This window comes from Chamaea fasciata, unplaced genomic scaffold, assembly GCF_029207755.1.
Source record: "Chamaea fasciata isolate MVZ Bird 193981 ecotype frontalis unplaced genomic scaffold, bChaFas1.0.hap1 SCAF_18, whole genome shotgun sequence".
Lineage (NCBI taxonomy): Eukaryota > Metazoa > Chordata > Aves > Passeriformes > Sylviidae > Chamaea > Chamaea fasciata.
Genome location: NW_027094103.1, coordinates 8,056,628 through 8,082,065, shown reverse-complemented (window position 1 = coordinate 8,082,065; position 25,438 = coordinate 8,056,628). Strand labels below are relative to the sequence as shown.

General features: G+C 42.2%; 1 protein-coding gene across 2 annotated transcripts in view; it reads right to left on the bottom strand.

The window, feature by feature from the left end:
* The window catches only part of GALNT9 (polypeptide N-acetylgalactosaminyltransferase 9), a 128,350-nt gene that overhangs the window by 96,161 nt on the left and 6,751 nt on the right, over window positions 1-25,438 (bottom strand). For both annotated transcript variants that reach the window (XM_066199744.1, XM_066199742.1), the window contains one exon: window positions 5,664-5,844. In XM_066199744.1, coding sequence (XP_066055841.1) covers window positions 5,664-5,844 — 181 coding nt within the window. The remainder of the gene's footprint in view (window positions 1-5,663; window positions 5,845-25,438) is intronic.

The window sequence follows — 25,438 nt, the reverse complement described above, 5'->3', positions numbered from 1 at the left end:
TGGGAAACTAAAGGTTTCACTGGTTTAAACACTTTGTTTAAACAGACATTTCACAGAAGATGTTCAGCCTAACGTAAAATATTTTTAGGCGATTTTTTTTTCACTTGTCATTTTCTGCTAATCAGAAATTCTGATTCCTGGAAAGCTCTGGATCTGTTCCACTTCAAATATTCCTTGCGAAGAGGCCCATTACATTGCACTCTGGTTAACCTGGAAAGAATCCTAAGGGTCTGTTTTAATTTGGAGTTTCTTGTGTCATTTCTCTAAGTGGCTCGAAGAACACACAGCGTCCCCAGAGGATCTGAAAAACGGGTCACGAGGCAGAGCAAGCAGCAGAGGTGGGGAAAAACCAAATAATCCCGGACCCAGCCTCCTCCAATGCACTGATGCAAAAGCTGATGCTCTCTGAAAGCCATCTGCCTTGGTGCCCTGCTCCTGCAGCAATGCCCAGCAGAGGAGGGGAGGGCAGGGACCATCCAGCCACTGACCCTCCTCCCAGCACTGAGAAACTGCAAACACACCGATGATGGGGCTCCAGAGAGCTGCTGACTGATGGCTGCAATGTCACAGGGGCTCCACAGAGACCTGCCACCAGAAGAAAACTTTAACCAAAGTTAAGATGACGGTTGTGCCTTCGCAGGCAGCTGCAGCTCACTGGTCACTGAGCACCATCCCTGACAGCAGGGCTGCTCTCTCTGCTGGCCCCACTCGAGCTGCTGTTATTAAACCTTTGAATGAACAAATCAGAGGTCTATTTACCGAGCCTGCCCCCTTGGTAGCACTATTTGATCAATTCCAGAATTCTTTTTGATAGGTAATTAAAAAAGCTTTTCCTTAGGTATGGAGTGGATTGAACCATTAATTACACTCCACAGCCCTAGAGATGCAATTCTTTTGCTATTGTGAAATGTCTATGGCAAACCACAAAAACGCTTGCCTCCATAAAAGAACTGAATAAACGAAAGCAATTTCCTTGAGACCCAGATTTCTCTGTGTTTTATGGCTAAAGTTGCCACGGCATTAATAAGTTTGCTCTTTAGGGCTGAATTTTCTCAATACTAACGTCCATGACCGTAACACAAAGAAATATCTTCTTTAGCTGATAGAGTCAGCAGACTGAATCCATACATTAATATCATTATTATCACTGAACTGCCACAATGCACTCGGCATCCAGTTGCACAAAAAAAGATCGGTTAAATTAAAGATCCTCACCAAGCAGCGACAATTTTGTGTAAAAGCTAATTTAGCCATTATGGAAGCTGCAGGATCATATTAACTTTTCTCAAAAGTATGCATAATGCATGACAGCAAGTGGTTTTGACAAGTGCCTGAGTGTGTGTGTCTGCGTGTGTGGATGTGTCCTGCATGTAAAGGAACCCCTGAAGTTATTTAAGTTGCAAAGTCAAGTGATGGAAAGTTAGCAAATGCTGGATTTACAGGTGGAGCACCTGTTCAATTCAACCCCTTGCTATGCAGCGTGTGCATCAAAAAGAACAGGGGAATTGATCTTATCCTGAGAGACAATGCTTATGTTTGAAAGCATCTGGTTAGCTGACACTTCCCAATTTTCCAGCATGCTACACTGTAAAACAAACAGCTTTTGTACATTCCGGGGCCTCTACCCCTGTCTTTGAATGACATTCCCTAAGGTTTTGGTTTGGGTAAGTTTTTCTACTTTCTGTAACTTCGATAAAGTCATAATCTACTGTCACGTGGGGCTTTAGCACCTCTGCCTTCATGCATGACTGGGAAGGATTGAGCCTGATGCTTTGTTACTCGAGCAGGGGCTGATATTTTGTGCTAGAACTGGCAGCAGTGGAGGCTGTTATTCCCCCAAAAAGGGCAGGAGGATGAATTCTGCCAGCCTGTTGCAGCCACCCAGAGAAACCTTTTCTCCTCTGCCCAGTGCCTGCAGGAGTTTAGGTGGCTGACCCTGGGAAGGGCAGAATCCCCACCAAAATCTCGCCTCTGTTGCTCCAGGTCTGGTTTTGACTATTCAGTCAAACATTGTCCCTTTGACATTTTCCAAAGAAAGGCATGGACAGAGCCCAGCAGGGTTTACAGCATTCCCAGGGGCAGATTTCAGGACTATTTACACCAACACATATGGGGAGGGATAAGTGACACAAATACATGTTCCTATGCTTCCCAACACACAAGGTTCATTGGCATCAGTAGATTATTTTCACTCAGTGCTCAGCTTTTTCAATCACAATACTCATTTTATATATGGAAGAACATGTATGAAAATTACTCCAATAACACTCCACCATCAAATAACACCTTTCCCAGAGAACCCCAGAAACAAGCTCTAGCTTAGCTGTGTGCTTGTAAAACAAAAATAACCTATTCCTTGCAAGAAAAGCTTCTCTTTCTTCCATTTCATGGAGGAAATAAGATGTGTTAGTGAGGAGTCCTGCTAATACTTAACTGCTGCGAAGAAAAATCAGGACATCAAAAATTCTGAGCTCTCCACAAGATATTTTCCACAGTGGTATACCCCTTGAAAAACTTCAAATACTATATTACATCTCTGATGGATATTTAAAAATCTCTGATATTGAGAAGAAAAAGCTGAGATATGTTATTGTACCATACTAGAATCAAACTGTGATTTTGTAATTATTATATGATTGTAACCACAAGCAAGCAGTTTAATGCCATTGCCTCTGTTTGGCACACAAACACAACATGCACAAAATTTGCTCTCGTCTCCTGTACCAACAGAAATTCTTATCCTAAAGAAAAGATTTCTGAGCTAAAAGAAGTATCTGCAGTGGCAGCAGCAGGTAGGAAAGCAGAACAAAATGTGAGAAAAGCATCTTGAGGGCAGGAGTACCCACCCCGGCTTGAGACTTTGCTGCAGTGGAAGGACAGGGAGGTGACTCCAATTTAGGAGCCTTCATGGTCCTGCTGGCTGACTGTGCACCTCTGTAGTGCAACGTATTTTTTAATTTGCGGCATGGGGATGAAAATACCTCCTGAAAAGCAATTAAACTGCCAAATGTTTATGAACCTATGCTTGTAGGTGGAACAGAAGGCTTATTCTATCAGCATGAGAGTGGACAACAGTAAGAGGGGAGTTCAAATGAATACAATATTTCTCATCAAGCTTGGAAGTCCCAAGTTTGCCTACTGAAATCACGTTTACTTTCATAAATTGTGTCTATGCAACGCAGACTTGAGTATAAATTCTACCAGTTCATATCTTTAATACCTACTGGTGCGTGCAAATACATAGATTGAATGCTTTAAATCGAGGCCAGAATGGGGAGAAAGCAGAGTTTAATACTTTGGGAAGGCAAATTCAGATAAGTGTTTTTATTGACGGGCTAGCCATGGACTTTGTACATGGCCTTGGACATTGATTCTACCTTGCTTCTCAATTTAAAAATGAAAAGCCCTCTCTTTTAAAAAATGAACAGTCCTGGGAGTGACATGAATATAAATCACAAGGAAACTGAGAAGTGAGAGATGGAGAGATGAGACCACTGGGCAAGTCAGCACACAGGTAAGTTGGACAAGAGTGGTACTGCAAAACCTGTCTTAAGCTTCTGGAGGTTTAGTTCTCTCCAAGACATAATTAAAGCAGAGTGTCTAAATCAAACTGTCAAGCTCAGCTTTGATATGTGCCCTTTTTATGCTGGGGGCTGCAGGACTAGATGCAGCTCCAGGTGGGGTGTCACAAGAGCGAAGCAGAGGGGCAGAATCCCCTTCCTTCCCTGCTGCCCGTGGTGAGGGATGAGCCCAGGACACGTTTGCCTTTCTGGGCTCTGAGTGCACTGGGCCATGTGGAGCTCCATCTCAACCAACACACACACATCCCCTCCTCAGGGCTGCTCTCAAACCTTTTAAGGGGGCAAAAGTCTTCTTATACAAAGACATTCTACTTTCTCCACTTCCACTCATTTTCCATAGCAAATTCAGTCTGAAGGGTTTTCCTGTGACTCACAAGCATCTAGAGGCAAGTGCATCAATTGCAATATCTAGATCTAACTAGAACCACCTCAGAAGTGTCAAAACATGACGAGGAAGGCAGTTCTCCCAATAACACAGATATTTAATCATGTAGCATGGCCTGATGAGATACCCACAATGAGAACGTCAAAAAGCTCATATGAATGACTCATCAGAGCTCCTAAGTGAAACTGTGGGAGAGCATAATACGAAATGAAACATGAGTGCATTGCAAATGGTCTCATGCCTCTGATAGCTGCTGAGCTGGATTTGAGCTCTGCAGCCTTTGCCTTTGCATTTCCTAGCAGAACACATCTCATTTATCCTCATCCCCCTGAGCACAGCAGCGAATAACAGCCAGGTCAAACCTCACCAACCTTCATTTGGGAAACTTCACTTTGACTTTAGGGTCTCTGGGCCAGATCTGATGCACAACTCCAATATTTGCATAGCTACAGACTCCTTTTTTCCCCAGCATAATTCCACGATGGATTTTTATGATACATCAAGAGAGGAGAGATGAGACCATTGAACAAGTCAGTGTACTTGCATCAAACGTGGTATTGAGGCAGTCGATTGCTTTCTCTTTGCCACTTCTGTTACCTGAGTTTTCTTTTCTGTAGCAAGGGTTTGAGAAAACAAACGCTGAGTCAATACCTCTGAGATCAGTTTAATATATAACACAGCTAATGAAATTTGTAGTTAAGCTGAAGTTTTGTTTTTGGCAGCTTGAACTGCCTAAAATCCTAATTCAATTGCAATCTACTCACAGAGCACAGCTGTTTAGCTTGGCTAAACTTTTTTCACCACTTAATAAGATACTTTTTTTATTTAACTTTCAGTTCTGCCTAGGAGCCCCAGTGGGTCTTTTAAAACAGAAGATTATTATTAGAAATTAATTAAGTATTCTTTTCAATTCTGTCTCCTGAGAGCAACTAGGCATTGTTGCTGATCTCCTCCGCATTAAGACATTACTGATTGTCATTCATGGGATGACGGTGCGGATGTCTCATCTGGAAAATATATAACTCCATAAATATGAAAGATTTGAAAGTTATTTAATACAAAATATAATAAATCAGAGCAAATAATAAACATGTAATTGCAATGTCAAGCACAGCACAGCCGTGTGAAGACTATAAACACTGGAATAAAAATAGACACACATTCCAAACACACAAAAAAAATCTTACTGCAATTACAGGACCCCGATGGATTGCACTTAGTCCATGTTTCAGCACACTGCAAACCCTGACTAAACAATTCTAAGAATATCAAATGCAATTAAAGACAATTGATTTGATAAGCCAGGGTTATTTTTAAGGGACCAGTGACTACAAAGTGTTCGTTGCACTGCCCCCCTCCCACTGCATGTGACTACAAGGAGCACAGACTAAATCTGTCACCTTGAAGGCTTTTTCTAAATGAACCAAACCCAAAATGTACTGATAACCTGATGTAATTCTTGATCTAAGGCCTTGAATGTGCATATTAATGTACTACTAACAGAATTAGCTATGCATTTAATATGCCACTTCATGCTTGAGATGGCAGTCAGTCTATCTCATTTTCACTCAGCTCAGGGCTATCTGTACAAGTAACTGCTGTCATGTTCCAACCAGAAAGGGATGTGAAGAGAAGAATGGGCCAGCAGAACAACAATCAATCCCTTACTCCAAATAATAATGCAGAATTCAACTTACTTTTTTGGTCTGTAGTCAGGGATGGACCTGTCCAGTGATATCCTGTCACTGAGTTGGGCATTGTAACCATATTCTTCATACTTAGTCTCTGATTCATGGCTATCATCTCTCAGGGTAGCAGCCATTCCCCCCTGGCCCAAGCCTCCTGGACCTTCAACTAATCCCATGGGCTTTGCCAGACCTAAATGAAACAGATAAAAATAAAACAAATTATTAATATAAAGGATATGGATGGAACCTCTTCTGTGACCACAAAATGTTTTCAGATAAATGAGAGCTGAAAACTCCCAGGAAGCTCTGCTCATAAACCCTCATGGCTCTGTGGAAATTATCCTCAGCTTTTCAAACCAAAGTCCAAATCAACATATCTTGTAGTATCTGTGCATAATGAGCAAACTATAAACAATCAATTAGCAGCTTTCACTATTCCTTCTTTTCCCAAAATGTCTAATTATTGTTAAGATAATTAAGAAAAATTTTCCCCATTAGAACTGGAGGGTTTCCCCATGTAGCCCATTAAAGGTTCACTCATTTTAAGGGAGAGATGTTGAATTTCTACCACGTGTGGGTGGACCAGTTTAACTCCACATTAATGCCAGTTCTGGTATCTGTGACTCCAAGGCCACTGCAGCTCTGGTCAGGGTTTGGTTCCTGTGTGGCGGACATGGCTACGGACTGGTCACCAGCTTCTGCTGGGTAGGAAATACAAGATAAATCTGATTTCACTGCCTGAGTCAACAGATGGGTCATTTGGACTCAAGTACACACCCTACCCAGCCTGTTGCCACAAAGATGTGCTAAAACTATTTTAATGGAGCTGACACTACACGTGGGAATCACTCCAGATTTCCTCTGCACTTCACATCTGACAAATGAAATATGTAAGACACTCAGGTCTGTACAGCTCACAGCAACAGAAAGTTTGGACACCCAGCACGTGCTGAGAAGTCAGCCAGTCTACAGTGCATGTACAGGTTTCGTTCACTGGTCAACTCAAAAATAAAAGTAAAACAAAACTAAACCAACTTAAAACATGCCCATATGATCCCATTGCCAAGAACCTCTTCCATGGCAACAGGCATTTAATTTGGTGCTGAATCCTCATAAATAAACTCCTCAAATATCCTGTGTTTAATGTCAAAGCTTTCCTTTCCAAAAGGCTTGCTATCAAGAAGTCATTACAAGTGACAAAGTTATTTATAATAATCCTGGGAACACCATACAGGAATGTGTGACTCTCCCTCAAATCATTTACGACACCAAGAAAAGCAATTAGAGTTTGACCTGCTGAACATTTTTCAAATCAAAACTTTTTCAAGAGGGAAATGTCATTATTTCAACCAAACAATTAAAAAGAATGAAAGAGACTGTCAGCATTTGGTAGCAACAAACACAATGGCAATACAAACATGGGAGTGGCTTCTCCAAGTCACATTTGGGGAGGGCAGTTCAGATCTTCGTGAAGGAATTCTCTTATCTCTGGGTTACTCACCTGCAATCCTAACTCACAGATTTTTTCATGGCATAAGAAGCCAGTGAGGGCAAGGCACACAGCCAGAGACAAGCATTGAGATCATGGGGCTGAAATGGGGATGTGCAGAAAGGGGGTGCCCAGTGGGCAGCTGTTTTTAAAGCTGTCCTTTCTTTAAATTTTCTGGACTAAAAATATCTGCAGCTGATACACTGGGAATGGTCATAGACTGTTCCATGCTGCAGATGACAATGAGGTCACAAATAATTAGTGTCTGTCATTCACTTCAAATTTACTGCTCTCACTGCAGAGATTTCTGTGTAGGACAGAAATTGTTGGGAGAATGGAGAGCAGAACAAACCAGCCTTAGTTCCTTAACCAGATTAATTACTCCACAGGATGCATCATTTTCTAGGAAGAAAAGAGATCTTCTATTTTTCATCATAAACCCTGTCACAATGGGAAAAGTACTAAGGAGATTTATATGACAAACTATGGCCAAAGCTAGATCAGATTATGGCTGTGATTATTTTACTATCATTTTTTCCTATTTGCAACACAATTACAGGAGGCTGTAAATCAGGTTCAGCCAAAGTTCCCAGACAAAATTTAAATTCTGACAAATCAAAATAAAAATAAGCGATTTAAAATAATAATAGAATGTCAGAACACTGAAAGAACTGCTGCAAAATCTCCAAAATGCCCTTGCTGGCCTATCTCAGCCCCAGCTTGAAAAGGACTCCAAAGCCAGACCTCTGAGCTTTATCTACACTTGGATCATCTGCACATTTAAATAGCTGTAGAAAAGGATTTCAGTTTCCAGCACGTTAAAAGGAGGTGATAAAACATTTCCTTCTAAAAAACCTGGCATAGGTCAAAAAACTTGACATAGTCACCCAGAAATTCTACCTGTGACTCCTGAAACACTTCTCTCTTAAACAGAAAACATAAAACTCATCAGCAAAAGAGTTGTTGTTTCCTTCCTTTTCCAATTATTATTTCTCAGCTGAAAATATCACTTCATACCATGTATGGCAATAAAAATCTTTGGATCTTGGCTTAACAAAAAAAAAAAAAAAAGAATCAGGGACAATAGCAACTCCACATAGATTGACAAAGCTGACTTTTAGCATTTCCAGTCACAGCTTTGCAAAGAAAAGAAAAGGGTTCAGAGATTCTGAAACAGGTTCAGCAACAGCTTAAACAAGACTCAGCTCACAATGTCTTTTCAAGCTATTTTTACATAAACCCACCTGTTTAGAGGCAGGAATTAGAGCAATTGCAGCTATTGAATCAGTCCTAATGCTTCCACCTTGAATTGCTGTATTGTGCTAATTTTGTAATCTGGTTCTGTTGCAGGTAGAAATTTCAGCTGAAGGTTACAGCCCCAATGAATGGCATATCTGGAGGCATGGAGTGAAGCATTGATCTTCATCCTTCAGGAGCTACATGTCAGAGTGAAGCAGATGCACAAGGAAAGCAGCTGGTTGGAGGAGGAGGAGGAAAAGTGCAATACGAGTGAGCCGTTCGTATTGCTAAAGGTCTCAGCTCACCAGCTGTTCATAACTTCATTTTAGTGATCCCTAAAAATAACTATTACCTGGTAATTTCTAAAGGAACACGCTCACACCAGAGAAAGGCTCACAGCCCCTTGTCTCTCACACACACCCAGCACAGCCCCACAGGCATCAATTCAGTGAATGCATCAGCAGCTCGCTGCACCAATACTAAACCTCAAAAAGCAAAAGCATTTTTCTGTTGCAAGCACGACGATCAACAATATGCAGGGGAAAAGAAGCCTTATTTGAAACTATTTCACTATTTGACAGTGTTTCAGCCAACTTTGCAAACAGCGGCATGCAGCATAGGGAGTTGCTGGTGTCTAGCTCATGATTCAATCTAAATGTTAAACAGAACCTGGCCCTTAATTTCTACATATCCCAACTCTCCATATCCCAAATCAGTTTCTCCCACCATGACCCTGAAGCAAGCCTACATAATATGTAAGATTTACTGCCCAGAGAACTGATCTGAATTTTGTCCATATCAAAAGGTGCTCACTTTCTGAGCTAGAAGGAATGCTGAATGTGGAGAAGATTTTTTTTTACATACAGCAACATCCAGCAAATCACATCCCACAGGGATACAAGCTCCAACTTTTGGAAATTGGAGAGCAACAAACAAAACCCCATCTAATTTAAGTGACTCCAGCACTTCCATTAATCTGAAACCCAAAACGCAGTCTTATTTTTTTATAGTTGTAGTCAAGTTTGCTGCATCCTTGCTTGAAAAGTTTATGTTCCCTGGCGCCTGGTATCAGCCCCAAGTATCTCTGCAGATATATCAACGAGAAGACAAACAGCATCCTGCAACTGACGCCTTGAAAAGGAAAGAAGTACAGCAACTTGTGAAGGTGAAGGATTTGAAATGCAACTTTTTGGCTTTAGAATCAGGAGGTGCAGTGGTTTTGTAGCTTAACCTCATCTCCAGACCTCAGTGGAAAGCCTGAGACAGGGTTCCTCAGTTCTGATGCCCAGAGGAGAGGCAATCCTATAAGACATCCATCTGTGAGAAGAGCGCTGAATGATGGTGAGGGGATGAAGTGATTTGGCAGCTCTGCCTGTAAGGGGGCTGCTCCTTTCCCACACACAGCAGCCAGTCAGGAAGAGAGTGTAAAACCAGGACCCTCGGAAATTATGTAGATTATCTGCAAAGAGGACTAATACCCAACCCCTTGTGTGCTTGGCCATATGTTTCTTCTTCAAAACAGGGACTTTTCCAGGTTGCAGAGAGCACTCTGAGACACAGCATGTGAATATCTGTCAAGTGCTCAAAACACATTCTATGGAAAATTCCATGAAGATGCCCAGGGCTGTTCTCAGCATCTGGACTGGAAGCTGACCCTTATTCCATCCTACACACTCTGCTCCCACCATATTGATGCTTTAAACCTTAAATCCTACATGGTGAGTCCTACCAGGACAGGATTTGGCCAGACCAGTTCTTTCCTTAGAGTTTCCATGGCATGTAGTCCAGACTCAGGAAACCATGGCAGCAGACGTTACATGAGCTCAAAAAGACAGTTCCCACCCCAAAGAACTCCCCACCAATAAAGACAAGAACCAGATGCAAGAAAGATAATGAAGAAAGAAGACATGAAGACAATATCACACGGTCAAGGTGTTTCTGAAATGATTCTTTTTGTAGAAAAGCTTGTGATAAAAGCTCCCCAGTCATTCAGGTAATTTTGAGATGATAAAAGGTGGGAGTTGTGTGTCTGTAGAGGGGAGGAGTTCTGCCCCATGCCAGATGCAAGACTGAATACTTTGAGGAAGAGGAGAGGAATATCTGAGGACATAAAAAGACTGAGGGCCAGGTGTAGAAGACAGGCGTGGCAGGACAAACTGTGTTAGTCATCTTGGCACAACGTGGAGAGGGATCTGGTCCATCAGTGTTGACAAAAGGCCTGCTGGGGACAAAAAGGAACAGGATGTCCTTGAAGAGCCATGTTCCCTCTGAATCTGCTATTCAGTGGTGCAGCACACACCCCACTGCCCTCTTCCAGGCCTAATCCTTTGTTCCTTGGCTTCACAGAAACTGCAGCATTGCGTAGGCTACTGCCTCTCTAGACACAAAATTCATTAGTGCTTTTTAATTGGAAGAAATACTGTGTTTTTATGTACAGATATCTAATATCAAAAGTAATTGCTTTTATAGAACACTCATTTGGAGCTGGTTACCCCTTGAGATGAGAAAATGTATTCTAATTACAACAGATAATTCAGGAGGAGATAAACAGATTGACGACTGGAAGGACCAAGAAATAGCAGCTGTACAGTCCATTGGAGATGAAGATAAAAGCTCATTTGTGAGGTAGGACACTGATCCCAAATTTACAGATAATAAGAGAGGTGCCAGAGTTTTGCCAGAAACTTGAGATAAACAAAAAATAGATTTCCTCCTTAAGCCAAGAAGAGCTATATATTTTGAGAGACAAAATAGAGACCCTACCCCAGATGCATAATTTTAAATAATATGTGTGTGACTGATTTTTAAAAAAATTTTCATTTCAATGATCAAAAAGATCATTGACAGAGAAAGATTACTTTGTTATCTTTAAATGAATAACAGATGCCACGATTCTTCTAGAAGTTTTCAAATCCCAGATGACTTGTGTTTTTTGCTGGTGAAACACAAAATGTATTTTTCTCTTCAGGGCTTTGGAGGAAAGCCAGAAAACTCCTGTGGTGATGGCATAAATCTGGAGTTGAGGGGGAGGAGCTGAAATGTTGGTGTATCTGCCTGGCAGCCCACTGATATTAAAAGGAGACAAAATCTAAGTGTCATCAGTTTGGCACCTGTCCTCTGGCAGTGGCCAATACCTGAGGCTTCAGAGGAAATGAAACACAAATGATAAAGCACTTGGCCAATTAAACTCTGCACAGTCCCTGGAAGCAGAGTTCCCTTCTGAACCCCATAGCTAGGTAACTAAAGCCCTGGAGCATAATTTTAGATTACCCTCATTATCTTAACTCAGACAGGTAGAAACAGGGCATAAAACTACCCAGTGTCTTTTAAAAGCCCAGCCACTAATATTAGATTCAATGGGCTCCTGCAGCAATGAATTCTCTGGTACTGGCACGGTCAGAGTGCCACCGACTCACATGAAATGGATCATCTCTATCAATATATTAGATTTTCTTTAATTTTTCCGGGGAAACAGAGGTGAAAACTCCTGGGTGAAGTGGTCATTAAAACAATAACAGAGCCATTCTAGAGGAAGGGAGAGCGACTTCTCCTTGAAAAGCTCCATTGTGCAAGAGCTAAAACTTTGGGGCTGTTTAATTAGATTCAGGAACAAGCTGGTTCAGCCAAGTTAAAGGGTTTTAATTTCATAAATGAGGGAAATATCTTTTGAAAAGCAAGGAGTTTGCTTGTGTTAATCAGAGGTAGGGAAGGGCAGCAGTGGACCACTGCAGGAAGAGAGATGTGACCCAAGGTCTGCCAGGATGGAGCCACAGCTAGAAAGCTGCTGTTCAATGCAATGACATTTCCTTGACCCTACAGAACTTACTGCACAGCTCTAATCATTAAAAATACCCCTTTGACTTCTGATGCAATTCTGCATGAGAAATCCCTCACTGCTCTATTCTCAGACCAGCTCCACTACAGCAGTCAATCCCACAGGCGTAGGTTCCAAAAAGAAAAAAAAAATCATTAAACACAAAGAACCAAAACAAACAAAAAACCAAAACCTATTTAATTTCAGGCCCTATGCAGGTTCATACTGTTCTAGACTCCATTGTGTGATAATAAAATCCAAACTCATCAAAGGCTCTACCACATCTGACACTGCCCAACTTGCCAAATTACTGCCTTTCAGCCCAGGATTCACCCTTGGGTCTCTGCCTCCGAGGGATTTTGTCCAAGGTTAAGAAAGATTCTTCTCTCCTGCTCAAGGGTGTTTGGAAAGCCCTGACAAGGGCCAGACAAGCCCATCTCCTGCAGCATCATTCTGCAATCACGCGCCACATTATTTGCAGACACTCATAAGCCTCCCTGCTCATTTACCTAAACAGCCTGCTATTAAATTAAACTAACATAATCACACAGATAGCTTTCCCAACAACAAAGTCATATAGAACACTTTGCCATTTGTATGGCTGCAAAGCTCCCGGTTGCTGAGCTCATTTTGCACAGCAGAGGATGGCAGCATTAAACCCAGACGTGGGAGCTGCTGGAGCTCAGAGTCACATCGTGCTTGAAAGTGGATCTCGATTTTCCACTGTTGTGAAATTAGTCACTGAGCTCACCCCTGGCAATGCAACCACAATAAAGAGCCAATGTTAACAACTACAGACCTGCTGGCTACATCCACTGCTCACCTTTCTGTGCTCCAGGAGTCGCCGCCTGCTCTTCCCATTGGCCATCCGAGAATGAAAGGATCTGGGAAAGTCCCTGAGTTTGTCAGAGCAGGGCTGGGTCTCTATCTGCTGCCTCTCCATCCTATCATGGGACATTCCTCCTTGGGAATGGATGGGAGAAGACACCAGCTTCTATTGAGGACGGGAGATTTCAAATACTTCCGCCCAATCTCTTGGAAAACAGTTAATTTGGGTATTGGTTTTCACAGGAGCCAGAGAGAGCCTTGATTCCGCCCCTTTCCTTTCAGTGTGGTATTGCCTTAAAAGTTCTGTAAGGGTGACATACTGCTTCTTTTTCTTTTTTTTTTTTTTTCTTTTTTTTTTTTTTTTGCATCATTGCACCTTGGTTTCAAAACATACTCATTTTCCTGACAGACTGTCTATTTCAGATCTGTAGATCTGTGTATTTTTCTTGACCTGTCTTTGCATTCTTCTTTCTCAGGCACATCTTTGACACCTCTCAAGGAGCTTGGCTTGGGAATTTGGTTGAGACAGAACTTGCATCTCTGCTTTTCTCCTCTTTCCTGCCTTCACTTTATTTTCATATCTCATGTCAACATACACCACAGCTGTGGCTTGCTTGTCAATGCCAGGCTGCAGTGCCTCCTTCCATCAACCTCTTAATGTGTGTATGATTTAATTTTCTGCCAGCAGGACAAGTCAGCTCAAAACTGAACATGGGACACATTTTAAAAAACAAAAATACAGTCCTGAATCCAGCATCTAAACCAAAATGCTTACAAATTAACAAATCATGGCATATTTGAAGCTAAAATGGATGAAGTCAGTTATTATGCAGAGTCCTCCTAATTGATGCGATGAAGTGACAGCCACATTTGTAACAGACCTATCTACTAGAGGATGTGCCCAACTAAAGCTCTGAGTCTCTCCTGCTCACAAAGGAGGAATAGAAGGAGTCCACAGTGCAGAGAATCTTACTTGGTTTTGAAGTACCTTGCTATTGTTAAAGGAAATGTTGAGTCTGGATTTGTTTTTGGCTCTAGAAAGGAAAGCTTTAGCTCTTTATATTCATAAAAGAAAACCTATTTAGAAATGAAAGACACGATGTTGCATGGATAGCTTATAACATACAATTAATCAGGGATTTATCAAGGACAAATAAAAAGAATTAGGTACCACATTCTCTGGGGGAAGCAAATCAAGGGATGAGATAGCTTTGCAAAAGAAAGGAGAAATGAAGATAAATAGCAATTGCCAATAAATTTGAGAAAATAAAGATGTAATGTTAGGGAAAAAATATTGGCACAATGTTTTATTTAAAAGTGGTAATAAAAACATGGCTTACTTTGATTTCTGCCCTTTCTGGTTTATTGTTGATATAAAGATAAATTGACTCAGACTTCCAGGAGCGGGAAAGCTACAGTCTACTATTACAGGCACTTTAAAACCCAGCCCTGCTATAATAACTGATTCATTATTAACAAGATTGGCTTCATTGCATGTGGGTATTTGTATGAATTGACTGTGACCTAGGGCTGATTTAGGCCCTGACAAACCCGCAGCAGGACACCCCTGGGCTTGTCTTGGAAAAGATAGGATGCATTTGGTAACAATGTGCTGCTTTGGTCCACCTACAGAGCACGTTTCAATTACCACACATATACAGGATTAAGATCATATATAAAGACAGTGGCCAAGTTTTTGAAGTTGTGGATCAACCTTCTTCAATTTACCTTCCTAATGCCACTGACTGCAACAGTGCTTACCTGGTTTTCACCAAGGCAATGTAAAAAGAAACTCAAGTTTTCAGAGACTCAATTTTTCTTCAAGCTTTCCTTTCCTTTATGCCAAAATCCCATGAAAGAATGGATGTCCCTATCCCCCGATGTGTCTCCGGCTTGTACTTACGACTACATTATAAGGTGTTAAATTACGCAGTAAAGAGAGAAATGAGGACAGTGATAGAAGGCGCCTTTATCCAGGAGAAGATCATCCTTCAGTGGAGAGACTGGAATGAACCAAAATTTGAATTTCAGGAACTCGAGTTCTGAGTTTCCAGCTTGGGCTCATCACTCCTCAAGGACACAAAGCAGACGCGCTCCCCGGTCACGATTAAACTTCAGGTCACACCCACGTTTCTCCTGAGCAGCCAGAGCTGCCCAGCACCAAGAGGAGCCAGAGGAAGGCAGGGCTGAGCCCTGGGCTGTGACGGGGATGTGATGGGATGAGCAGCAGGACGTGCGTCACGCTGCTGAGCACAGAGCATCACTGCTCTGCTCTGCTCATAATTTAATTATTCACTCACCACTGAAAGGCACTGAAAGGCTAGGGGGACCCGAGTCTGCCATTTCAGCAGGCTGAAAATAAAGCAGGCTCTCCTGCAGTACTGGTGTAGTGTCAGGGAAATGTCATGCTGCTGTAGTTATTAACTGAAATAAGCAGAGAAGCAGAGGAAAAAATGCTTGTGCTAACATATTGTAAATTAACAGAGCAAGCAAAGAAGTTCAGTGTGGACATCGGAGTCTGGTTCCTTTAAAAGCTCAGAACTTAATTATCATGATTGTGTTTAAATAAGTAAAAATCCCATTTGTCACCAATATGATTTTTAGCCTGGTTTGCTATGAGAAAACATTTTGTGGGATCACACTGTCTCCATTTGTCCATCATTCTGCTTCCCTTTCCATACTCTCCCTCCACTCTGCCTGTTAGATTTCGAGGACTGCTTCTAACTTCAGCCAAAGCTTGGCAGACAGTCAAAGGTCTCCAAAAATTGCATTTCTGTGAGTGTCACAGCAGCTGACATCTGGGAAGAAAGTGCCATTAAAATGTTCCTACTGGGAGAAGAGGTTTGGTAAAGATCAAACACAAGAGACCTCTTGGAGCTGTTAGAGACCACCCAAGAATTCACCTGTGGGATGCCAACCCAAAAGAAAGCCAGTTTTCTTAGTTTAGCTGCTCAAGGAAAGAAACACATATTTTTAGGATTAAACGTGTTAATTACTGGGTGTCCAGGTCTGTTGGATGCCTGGCTGTTATAAACACCACAGATTAACAATATCACAAAGTTAACCTAAGGAAACAGATAAGGGATGGGGATCAGGGGAGCAGAAACATGAGCTGTCACCACAGATGAAGAGCACAGGACAGCCCCCTTGGAAATGAAGGCCAGGTCTCCTGGGTCTGAGAGTTGTATTTCAGCAGCTTAAAATATTTTCTTGACCCCAGTTCCAGTTTCTGTGAGCTCACACACTCTGCTTCTTGTCAGGGGTTAGTGGCAACGATGAGAACCAGGGTAATTGATAAAAGAGCCCGTTTTTTGGTCACAGATTAGGGGACTCCTAATGAAATAATGAGGTATGCATGTGATCTCATTTAAAACTACTTTTCCATATTACAGAAAATTCACATGGAAATGCCTGACTTGCTAGATTAGCACTTTTTCCCCTGGAAAGGGAGAACACAGGCTTAGAGGTGAGGCACCATGACAGCAGGGCACACCACTCCATGCAGCTCTGCCTGTTTCCCCTGGAATTAATTAAAAAATTAATCCTTCTGATTGTTTATAGTATGAGTGCTTTTCCCTCCCCACCTCTGAAAGGAATATAAAGCAAGGTATGATCCTAAAACCCACAAAGCCTCATGAGCAGAGGAGCAAACAAAACCTCCCTCTCTCTTTTTAACAGGGAATTTGTCAGCTCAGAATCTGTCAAAATACTTTTGAAAATAATCAGCTTCTAGTTTCACAACCATATGCTGAGGCACTGAGGAGCCACAGGCATGCAATGTCACCCATCAAACAGATTAGAGGCATCTCCTTCCAGCTTAGGGACAAAACCGGAAGATCATACGCTGATTTCTGCTTCTAAAATGAATTTCCATCCTGAAATATCATTTTGCTTGATGACAGCGCAGTGTGTCTCAGCCCAGTCATGTCTAATTGGTGCTGATCCTGCATGAGCTGTCCTGTCCTCTGGGCCTGGTTCTGACTTTGCTACTCAGTGCCATAAGGAAGCCATAGAAGAGCTTTTCTCTCCTGAAAGTGGTCCACAATAACTACCAACACTCCATGCTAAGATGCATTGTCAAACTGTGGTATGGCTCTCCCACACTGGCCTGTCCTCTGTGGTGGTGCCATGGGGATCTCCAGCTCTTCTTAGGGCCAGAACAGTTCTGCTGTAAGGATCTCCAGCTCTTTTTAGGGCCAGAACAGTTCTGCTGTAAGGATCTCCAGCTCTTTTTAGGGCCAGAACAGTTCTGCTATAAGGATCTCCAGCTCTTTTTAGGGCCAGAACAGTTCTGCTATAAGGATCTCCAGCTCTTTTTAGGGCCAGAACAGTTCTGCTGTAAGGATCTCCAGCTCTTTTTAGGGCCAGAACAGTTCTGCTATAAGGATCTCCAGCTCTTTTTAGGGCCAGAACAGTTCTGCCATGAGCTGGGCACAGGCCCTGACCCCAGTTCACTCATCCCATGAGCACTTCCATGGACCATAAGCAACTGCAAAAAGGAAAATTTCACACTGGCCTCATTCTTCCACAGGCTCTATTTGCGCTCCAGCTTCTTGTCAGCATGATTAAAGGCTGAGATATGCCTAAACAAGTAGTCCTGTAACATATGCAAAAAAATCCTTCTGCAATGATCATCTCCTTCTCTGAGGGCTGCATCACTCAGCCCCTGTCCCTTGGCACACTGGGCTGCTCCATCCCAGCTTCAAAGTTAGGGCCATGTCTTTGTTCCCTCATAAATATTTCTCCTCCATTTACGCACATCTTTTGTTCACTCTTCTCATTGTGCAAAGACTGAAAATTCTCACTTTGAGAACTTTTTAATGTGTGACAGAAAGAGGGAGACAAAGAATCCAGTTATTAGGCAGATCAGGTTCAGAATGAATCACAGAAGAAATTCTTCCTTCCATGACCTCATCTGAGAGGGCTCTTTGCAGCCTGGCTTTGAGTTATGTGGGCCTGGAATGGGAACATAGCTGTGAATATGGGACCCATACCAAGCTGACTCTTTCAGGAAACAGAAGGTTTTACATATAACCCCACTGGATACAACCATTATAAAAGCACTTCCCTTCCGGAATTAATTTTCTATTGAATGGAAGTGCATTGAGCCAGATGGATCTATTTCAGGAGGAGCATCAGGCTGGCACAGATCTAAAATCAAAGATTATTGGGTTTGTGAATTCAGAGCTGGAATAGCTGAGGGTGATGTGTTCAGTGCAGGTGCTGACATGGTCACGTCTGTGCCCGAAGGAACACATAAAGGATGTGTTGAGTGAGTTTGTCAAATACTAAATTGAATAAATAAGTCAAATTCATAATTAATACCTGAAAACATTTTCACTGCTCCTTGCAATACTAGCAAGTGAATAAACAAAAGACATTTTTTAACTGCTGAGAAAGTTGCAACTTCTGGCAGATGCAAAAGCCCATTAAAGAGTGGTAGAAACAACTGGCCACCTGGAAGAAAGGTGGCTCCAGTGGAGAATGTGGCTGCCCACCTCCCTGTGATGGTTTTGGAAAGTCAGCAGGCTAAATGCACAGACCTGAGTCCTGGGGATTCTCTGGGCAACACACAGAGCATCTAACAGAGCTACCAAAAAATACAAGTGGTTTCCAAACCCAAGGCTAGCCCAGGCTCACACCTGAGCCACCCAACCACCCATTTTTCCACACCAAACCCACTCATTGCTTGTGGAAATCGAAAGCATCAACTCTTTGAGTAGCTGGGCAGCTTGGCATCAGGCTGTTTAATAACTCCAGCGTGCTCAGCTCACTCTCCCCTCATGCCCCACTCCCATCTGGTATATGGAGCCACCTGCAATCCCTCAGCAGGGTTTAGCATTAACAGCTCCGTGCTGGAAAACCTGATCTCCTGTTAGAGGTGTGAACAGTGCCTGGACCCTGCTCTGCACCCACAGTTCAGTGCCGGTAACACAGCCAGCACTCACCCCCAGCTCACACCAGAGCACGGGGTGCCAGCATGGGCCACCAGCTGAATTCTGCTCCTGGCAGCCACCAGTGGGGCTGAGTTTTGCAGATACAGAACTTTGCAGTTATCAGTAGCCTCATTTTACACATGGCTGCATGACCAGAAATCTGTCTTACAAGGAATCTATAGAGCAACTGCAAATTTTCATCCTGAGGAAAACTAACCTTTGGGTTATACAATGCTATTCCAATTGGGGATATTTTTAGTCTTATCACTGCCTTCAGTTCAGTGTGCACAGGAAAGAATACCACCAATCTTTGCTACAACACAAGGCTTGCTTGAAAATGAGTTAATCTAACAAAAAAATACATTTTTATTTACAAAAGCTGTTCATCCTAGAGGCATATGAGAACTGTAGAAAAAATAAACTCAATTTCTAAAAGGGCAGTAAGGCCCCGTTGCCAAATAAAATACATAACCAGCATAAAAAATCTAAATGAAAAACAACCAATTAACCCTACCACCCCACCAAAAATGCTGGAGGGAAAAAAAAAAAGAAGCAGCAAACTTCCCCAGTATTGCAGGAAAGGGCTTTCCAGCTGTCTTCATGGATATCTTCCAAGAGAAACAAAATTCCATGCAATGAACTCCCTTTTTCTTTGCAAATGATCCTGCAGTACCACTGGCAAGACAGCCCCGATGAAGTGCTAATCTGACCTGGTCTGAGAACTTCTTTTTGCAAAATGCAAACTGGAGCCAAACAGCACAAACACAGAAGCAACGAGAGCCCCCAGAATTAGGAGTCAGAGGCAAAAAAACCCTCAAATTCACCAGATCTCTACTAGAAAGGGGAATCCTTCCAAACCCTTCAAGGAGGAAGGACCCTGTTCTCAACCATACCGAAGTAGCACAGGTACACAGCAAAGCTTCATCCTTTTTACTACACACCCATCATCACGACTACCAAATCTCTTCATCCCGTGGCAAAAATACCTTCACTTGGCCAAATTTACTACTGGAGTTACTGTACTGATAACTACTGACTGTGCTGATGCCTCTGGATCAATAGCAAAGATTAATTTAGGCACCTGATTTCAACAGGACTAAGTGCATGGGTGAGCTGAGGAGAATTTGAATCATTGCTGCAGACATAAAAACCTACTTGAGGCAGTCACCCCGTGCAGCCAGCAGTGTCTGCCACCCCACACACTGCTCCAGCACAGCAGGGCTGGCAGCATCTGCACTTTGCTTAGAAAGCACAGTCACTTTTGTACCTGGCTTGGATTCCCAGCTAAACATAACTACTGACTCAAGCACAGACGTGGCTCTCAACAGCTCCCCAGGCAGAAAATCCAGTTACGCACTGGGAACCCCAGAGAGAGCAGCTCTGTGCTGTGAGCCCTGTGGCCCACAGCTAACACAGGCCTTTGCACAAACAGCTTCTTTCCACAGGTCTGTCTTGGCTTTGCACAGGGGAGCGAGGTGTCAGGAACCTGCTGGGGGAGAGCAAGGCTTGTGCCAGTGCTGAGCCATTTCACAGGGGCTGTTCTCTCATCAAGGGAGATCCTGGTGTTGCAGCAGCCTCTTGGGCTTGTTGCTCTAACGTGCAGCCCAGGAGGTTGAGACTGAAGCAAATTAAAGAATCCCAGAAGTCAAGTATGTTCCTTTGTATCCTCATCCACCAAATCTGGGTTATTCAAATGTGATTCCAGACACTGGAATACCAAACATTATGCCGTGAAACAGGTAACACTCTCCTGTAGTACTTTGGCATCAAATATCCCTGCCTGACAGAACCATTTTTAAGTAGCAGAAAGCTATTTAAAGAGAAGGTCTTTAAAAAACCTTTTCCTTGGTTTAGTTTTCTTCATCACTGCCCACTCTCCCAGGATGACATGCAAATTACAGCTCATGTATTAAAAGCATAAATCAGACCAGTGGCAAGTGAAAGTGCTTCTAGAGAATGGCTCCATAGGAGGTAACACAAGGCTTAAGATATTCAGAAATCTATATCCTCACCTTCTCTGAAAACGTTTTGCTCATTTACTTCAACAACTCTTCAGCCCCCAAGAGAACTCTGCGTCCACACTGCGCATGATGACAAAGCAGAATCTCTCTATTGTCTCCTCAGCTCTCTACCCTGCTGCTGCCCTCGGACTCTCCTTCAAAGACACTAATCAAGGACATATTTGAAGGAAAAAAAAAAAAACTCACCAACAAAAAAAATTTGGCCTTTTGCCATTTGTCAGAGATTTTCAAAACCAGCCCGTTTCTGCTGCATTGTTTCACTAAAGACTGCCCTCAACGAGGATTAGAAACAATTCATGGCCCCAGGCTCATCCTTGGTTTGTGAGAAGATCCCTCAGAACAAGTCATCCAAGTAAATAAAACACAGAATTGTTCAGAAATGAAATGGCCTGAGAAGTGCAGTAAGAGGGACAGGGAACTGGTGTGAAAGCTCCTCTGGAACATCCATTCCACTGGATTTCCCGCCAAAGGTGCTGCTGGATTGTCTTTCCATGCCCAGCAAGGAGTCCAACTTAGCTAAACCAGGTGAAATAAAAAGTTAGTGCAAAGAACTGCAGAAAGCACAAGACCCTTTCCCTAACCATGGGAGGAGAGCATCAAGCCAGAGGGACAAGACAGCAGAACTCAGCTCCAAAATACCACTTCATTGGACATCTACAGATGTGCACATGCACACAGCTCACTTCATCTGGACCTACACCAGATCAGGAGTGTGATGACACTTCAAGAAATGAGGATTTGAAAGCCCAACAGATCAAACTGAGAAATAACCAACAGAACCAAGGTTGTCGCCTTTATCCCCAGCAGCACTACCATGTGTTTAAACTCAGAGTAACCCCAGGTAAATCAGAGGCCTCTAGGGCTCTAGGCTGCCTTCTGTTGCATAAGTCAAGAAATTTTGGCTCAGAAAATGCCCTCATACTCTTTTTATCTCCTATAGGACTTGCTGAGTAACCAGTAAGTGCCACTTGTGGTGTATCTTGTCTTCAAAACTGTCTGGAGAACCTAGGTGTTCCAGAACACCTGAAAGGATAGAAACTCTAGGGTATAAAGAGTTTTTAATCTGTTTGCACCTGCCCAGCTGTCCTAGAAATGGGTTTTTCCTCCATCTATGAAGCTTTCAGATACAGCCATTTCCATGGCACCACAGCTATGAGTTTTAGGAAAAGGAGACACATCCAATTAGTATTTGGCTGGTTTAGCTCTGTGCTCTCAGGAGAAGATGACTTTGGGTCACTTGGGAGGATCTCTCTCTGGTTTTCACTCTCAGGAACTCGAGGTGTCTTATTTCAGAGGACAGTTTTGATCAATAGGACTACAACAAGGTTGGAAGCTGCTCTGCTGTCACTGACTCTCTTCCTTCCTTTTATCCAGAACATCACAGGCTCTTTTTATTTTCTACTTTTTTCTTTTTTTCTGGCCTTGAGTGTGTTGGTTTAAACTAAATGATGGTAATGACTACCAAGAGAAGCCCCACAAACAACAACAATAATTAAAAAGTATGCCAAGTATGCTGAGAAAGAGAAACTGAGTGCCCATTAGTAAAGTTAGAGAGGAGCACTACAAAAAGGCAGATTTGGTAAACGTGACTCATTTATTTTCCTTCCTTTCATAAATCTTAGTGTTTACTTGGATGAGTGCCACACATTCAGCGTCTGAAACCTCATTCTAAAATGATGCTCCTGGTTTAACTGCTACCTGCCTTTATTTACTAAAACATCAAACTAACAAACAATAAAACCCCCTAAACTCAAAAACCAGCTCCACCTCTCTCTGTCAAGGGTATCAAGGTTAAAGCCAGGTTTTCTAATCCTCTAAAGCTGTGCAGTGGCTGTAGGTGTGCAACCCACCACGCTGCAGCTCCTCTCTGGGAGATGACAGACCCATATTTGCTTTTCCAATTCCGGCTAAATGTACAAAGAAATGGAAGGATACTGAACCGGAAGACAGCTGAAAAGGCAACAGAAACAACATCAGGCAAAGGTTTCCTTTCTGCCTCTGTAAACATTGCTTTTAATCTCATATGGTACAAATGATTCAAGTTCCACACAAATGAGTCAATGATAAAATTACCACTTTTTTCTTCTGTCAAAATAAGCTTTCTTCCCTGCTACAAAGGCAAAAAGCAGAAACATGACATATAAAATAGTTACCACTGTATGAAACACAGAGTACAGGGAAAGACTTTCAAATCACTGATGTGCTGCCAGAATGGAGACATATTTTTTTGTATTTGCCAATATTTTGCAGACCTGAGTGCAGTTTTGCCTGTTTTACAAAAGCAAGAGAGCTGCCCTCTGTTTTAACTAAACTTCTAGAACTTTTCTTCCTAAAGTGCCTAAACAGAGTAATACTGTTTTGAATATTACCTTTTATTTATATAGGGACTATCCAAATATTGACTCATTATGTTTTCCTTCTGTTGTTTTGGGGAATAAAACCTTGACCTTCCTGAAAGCACAAATTGTGAGTTCCCTCAGCTACATAAACCAAGACTAACACAACCAAAGCAAGTGTGATGGGGAAATTGGTCTGATAGACTTGACCATCACTTTGCAATACAGAAGGTCAGGCCTGTAGCAGTGGTGACTTACCCAAGCTTGAGAAAATGACCCAGCACAGTAGAAAACACTGTGTGGTAAACCAAGAAATGCCAGTCTAACTGAAAAAGAAGAAAGAAAAAAAGGAAAGGAAAGGAAAGGAAAGGAAAGGAAAGGAAAGGAAAGGAAAGGAAAGGAAAGGAAAGGAAAGGAAAGGAAAGGAAAGGAAAGGAAAGGAAAGGAAAGGAAAGGAAAGGAAAGGAAAGGAAAGGAAAGGAAAGGAAAGGAAAGGAAAGGAAAGGAAAGGAAAGGAAAGGAAAGGAAAGGAAAGGAAAGGAAAGGAAAGGAAAGGAAAGGAAAGGAAAGGAAAGGAAAGGAAAGGAAAGGAAAGGAAAGGAAAGGAAAGGAAAAGGAAAGGAAAGGAAAGGAAAGGAAAGGAAAGGAAAGGAAAGGAAAGGAAAGGAAAGGAAAGGAAAGGAAGGAAAGGAAAGGAAAGGAAAGAAAAGAAAAGAAAAGAAAGAAGAGAAAGAAGAGAAGAGAAGAGAAGAGAAGAGAAGAGAAGAGAAGAGAAGAGAAGAGAAGAGAAGAGAAGAGAAGAGAAGAGAAAAGAAAAGAAAAGAAAAGAAAAGAAAAGAAAAGAAAAGAAAAGAAAAGAAAAGAAAAGAAAAGAAAAGAAAAGAAAAGAAAAGAAAAGAAAAGAAAAGAAAGAAAAGAAAAGGAGTGTTTTCCCCTCCTGCCTTCATGAGAACCAACTTTGCACTTCTTTAAAAATGTCATCAAAATGAGGCCACAGGAAGAGAAGCCCATCACCAGGATAAGGAAACCACACGGCTGAGAGCAGAGCCCACAAGTGAGATGATATTTCTGGAGATGTTTAGGTGTTGATTTTGCCAGATGTATGTTAGCAGCAGACCATAAACACAAAAAATAGAAATAGTTATAAAACATGTGGGTATGAGAAGTTTCATGGGTACAAAGCTGCAGTTACACTAAATGTGACCAATGCACATGTGGCTTTACCTCTCTCCTCTGCCAAGGAACTGCTCTTCAGCTGAGAGCTACCAGCTGTAAAAACTTCTTTTTGACAATGTGGACATGTGATGTGGACATTCACATGGCTCTCCTGCAGCCTGTTCCCAACCCTTACTTTCAAACGTGGAAATTTGGACCCATTTTCAACCAGTCCCAAGCTCATGAAGAATAAATTGCCCTTTTAAAAACACTACTGTAACTTCTACCTATGCAGATTGCCAGGCTGAATTTTAAATGCAATCACTTGGCTTCCAGAGCACTCTAAAAATCAGGAGTCCCAGTCAGCAGGAATCAGTACTCTGCACCCAAGACCTGCTATTTCCATCATTTTAAGCCTCTGTGCTGCAATTATGTGAATTGTCCACTTTTTCCTCCAGCCTCCTCCATGAAATGCATATGTAATGTAAACCCCACTGATCACACTGGAAATTGCTGTTGCATTTAATCTTCCCAAAGAGAGCAAAATCAAATTATGATGTGTAACAAATGATAATCTGTCAAAATCCAGGGAATACTCCCAACTTATCCCTCCACATCTATAGCAGAACAGGTCAAAGGGCTCTAGTGTAGAAGACATGGGTAGGAAGACATGATGTGAGAATACATAATGAGAAGATGAAAGCTCTCTTAATCTTTGCAGATTGAATGAAATCTAATTACATGCTGTATTGATTGTTGTGTATTACTGGAAAGAGACAGTGAAAAGGGAAAAAGGCAATTAGACTGAAATTGTAGTCTGACCTTCAATTGCTTTTGGCATGAAAGGTTATGCTCTACTTGGGGCATCAAAAATTCTTTATCCTCTATGGTGAATCATTAGCAACAGACTTAGATGCAAAACCGATTAGGGGAAAAAATTCAGTCAATTAAATAATTTTTAATTTT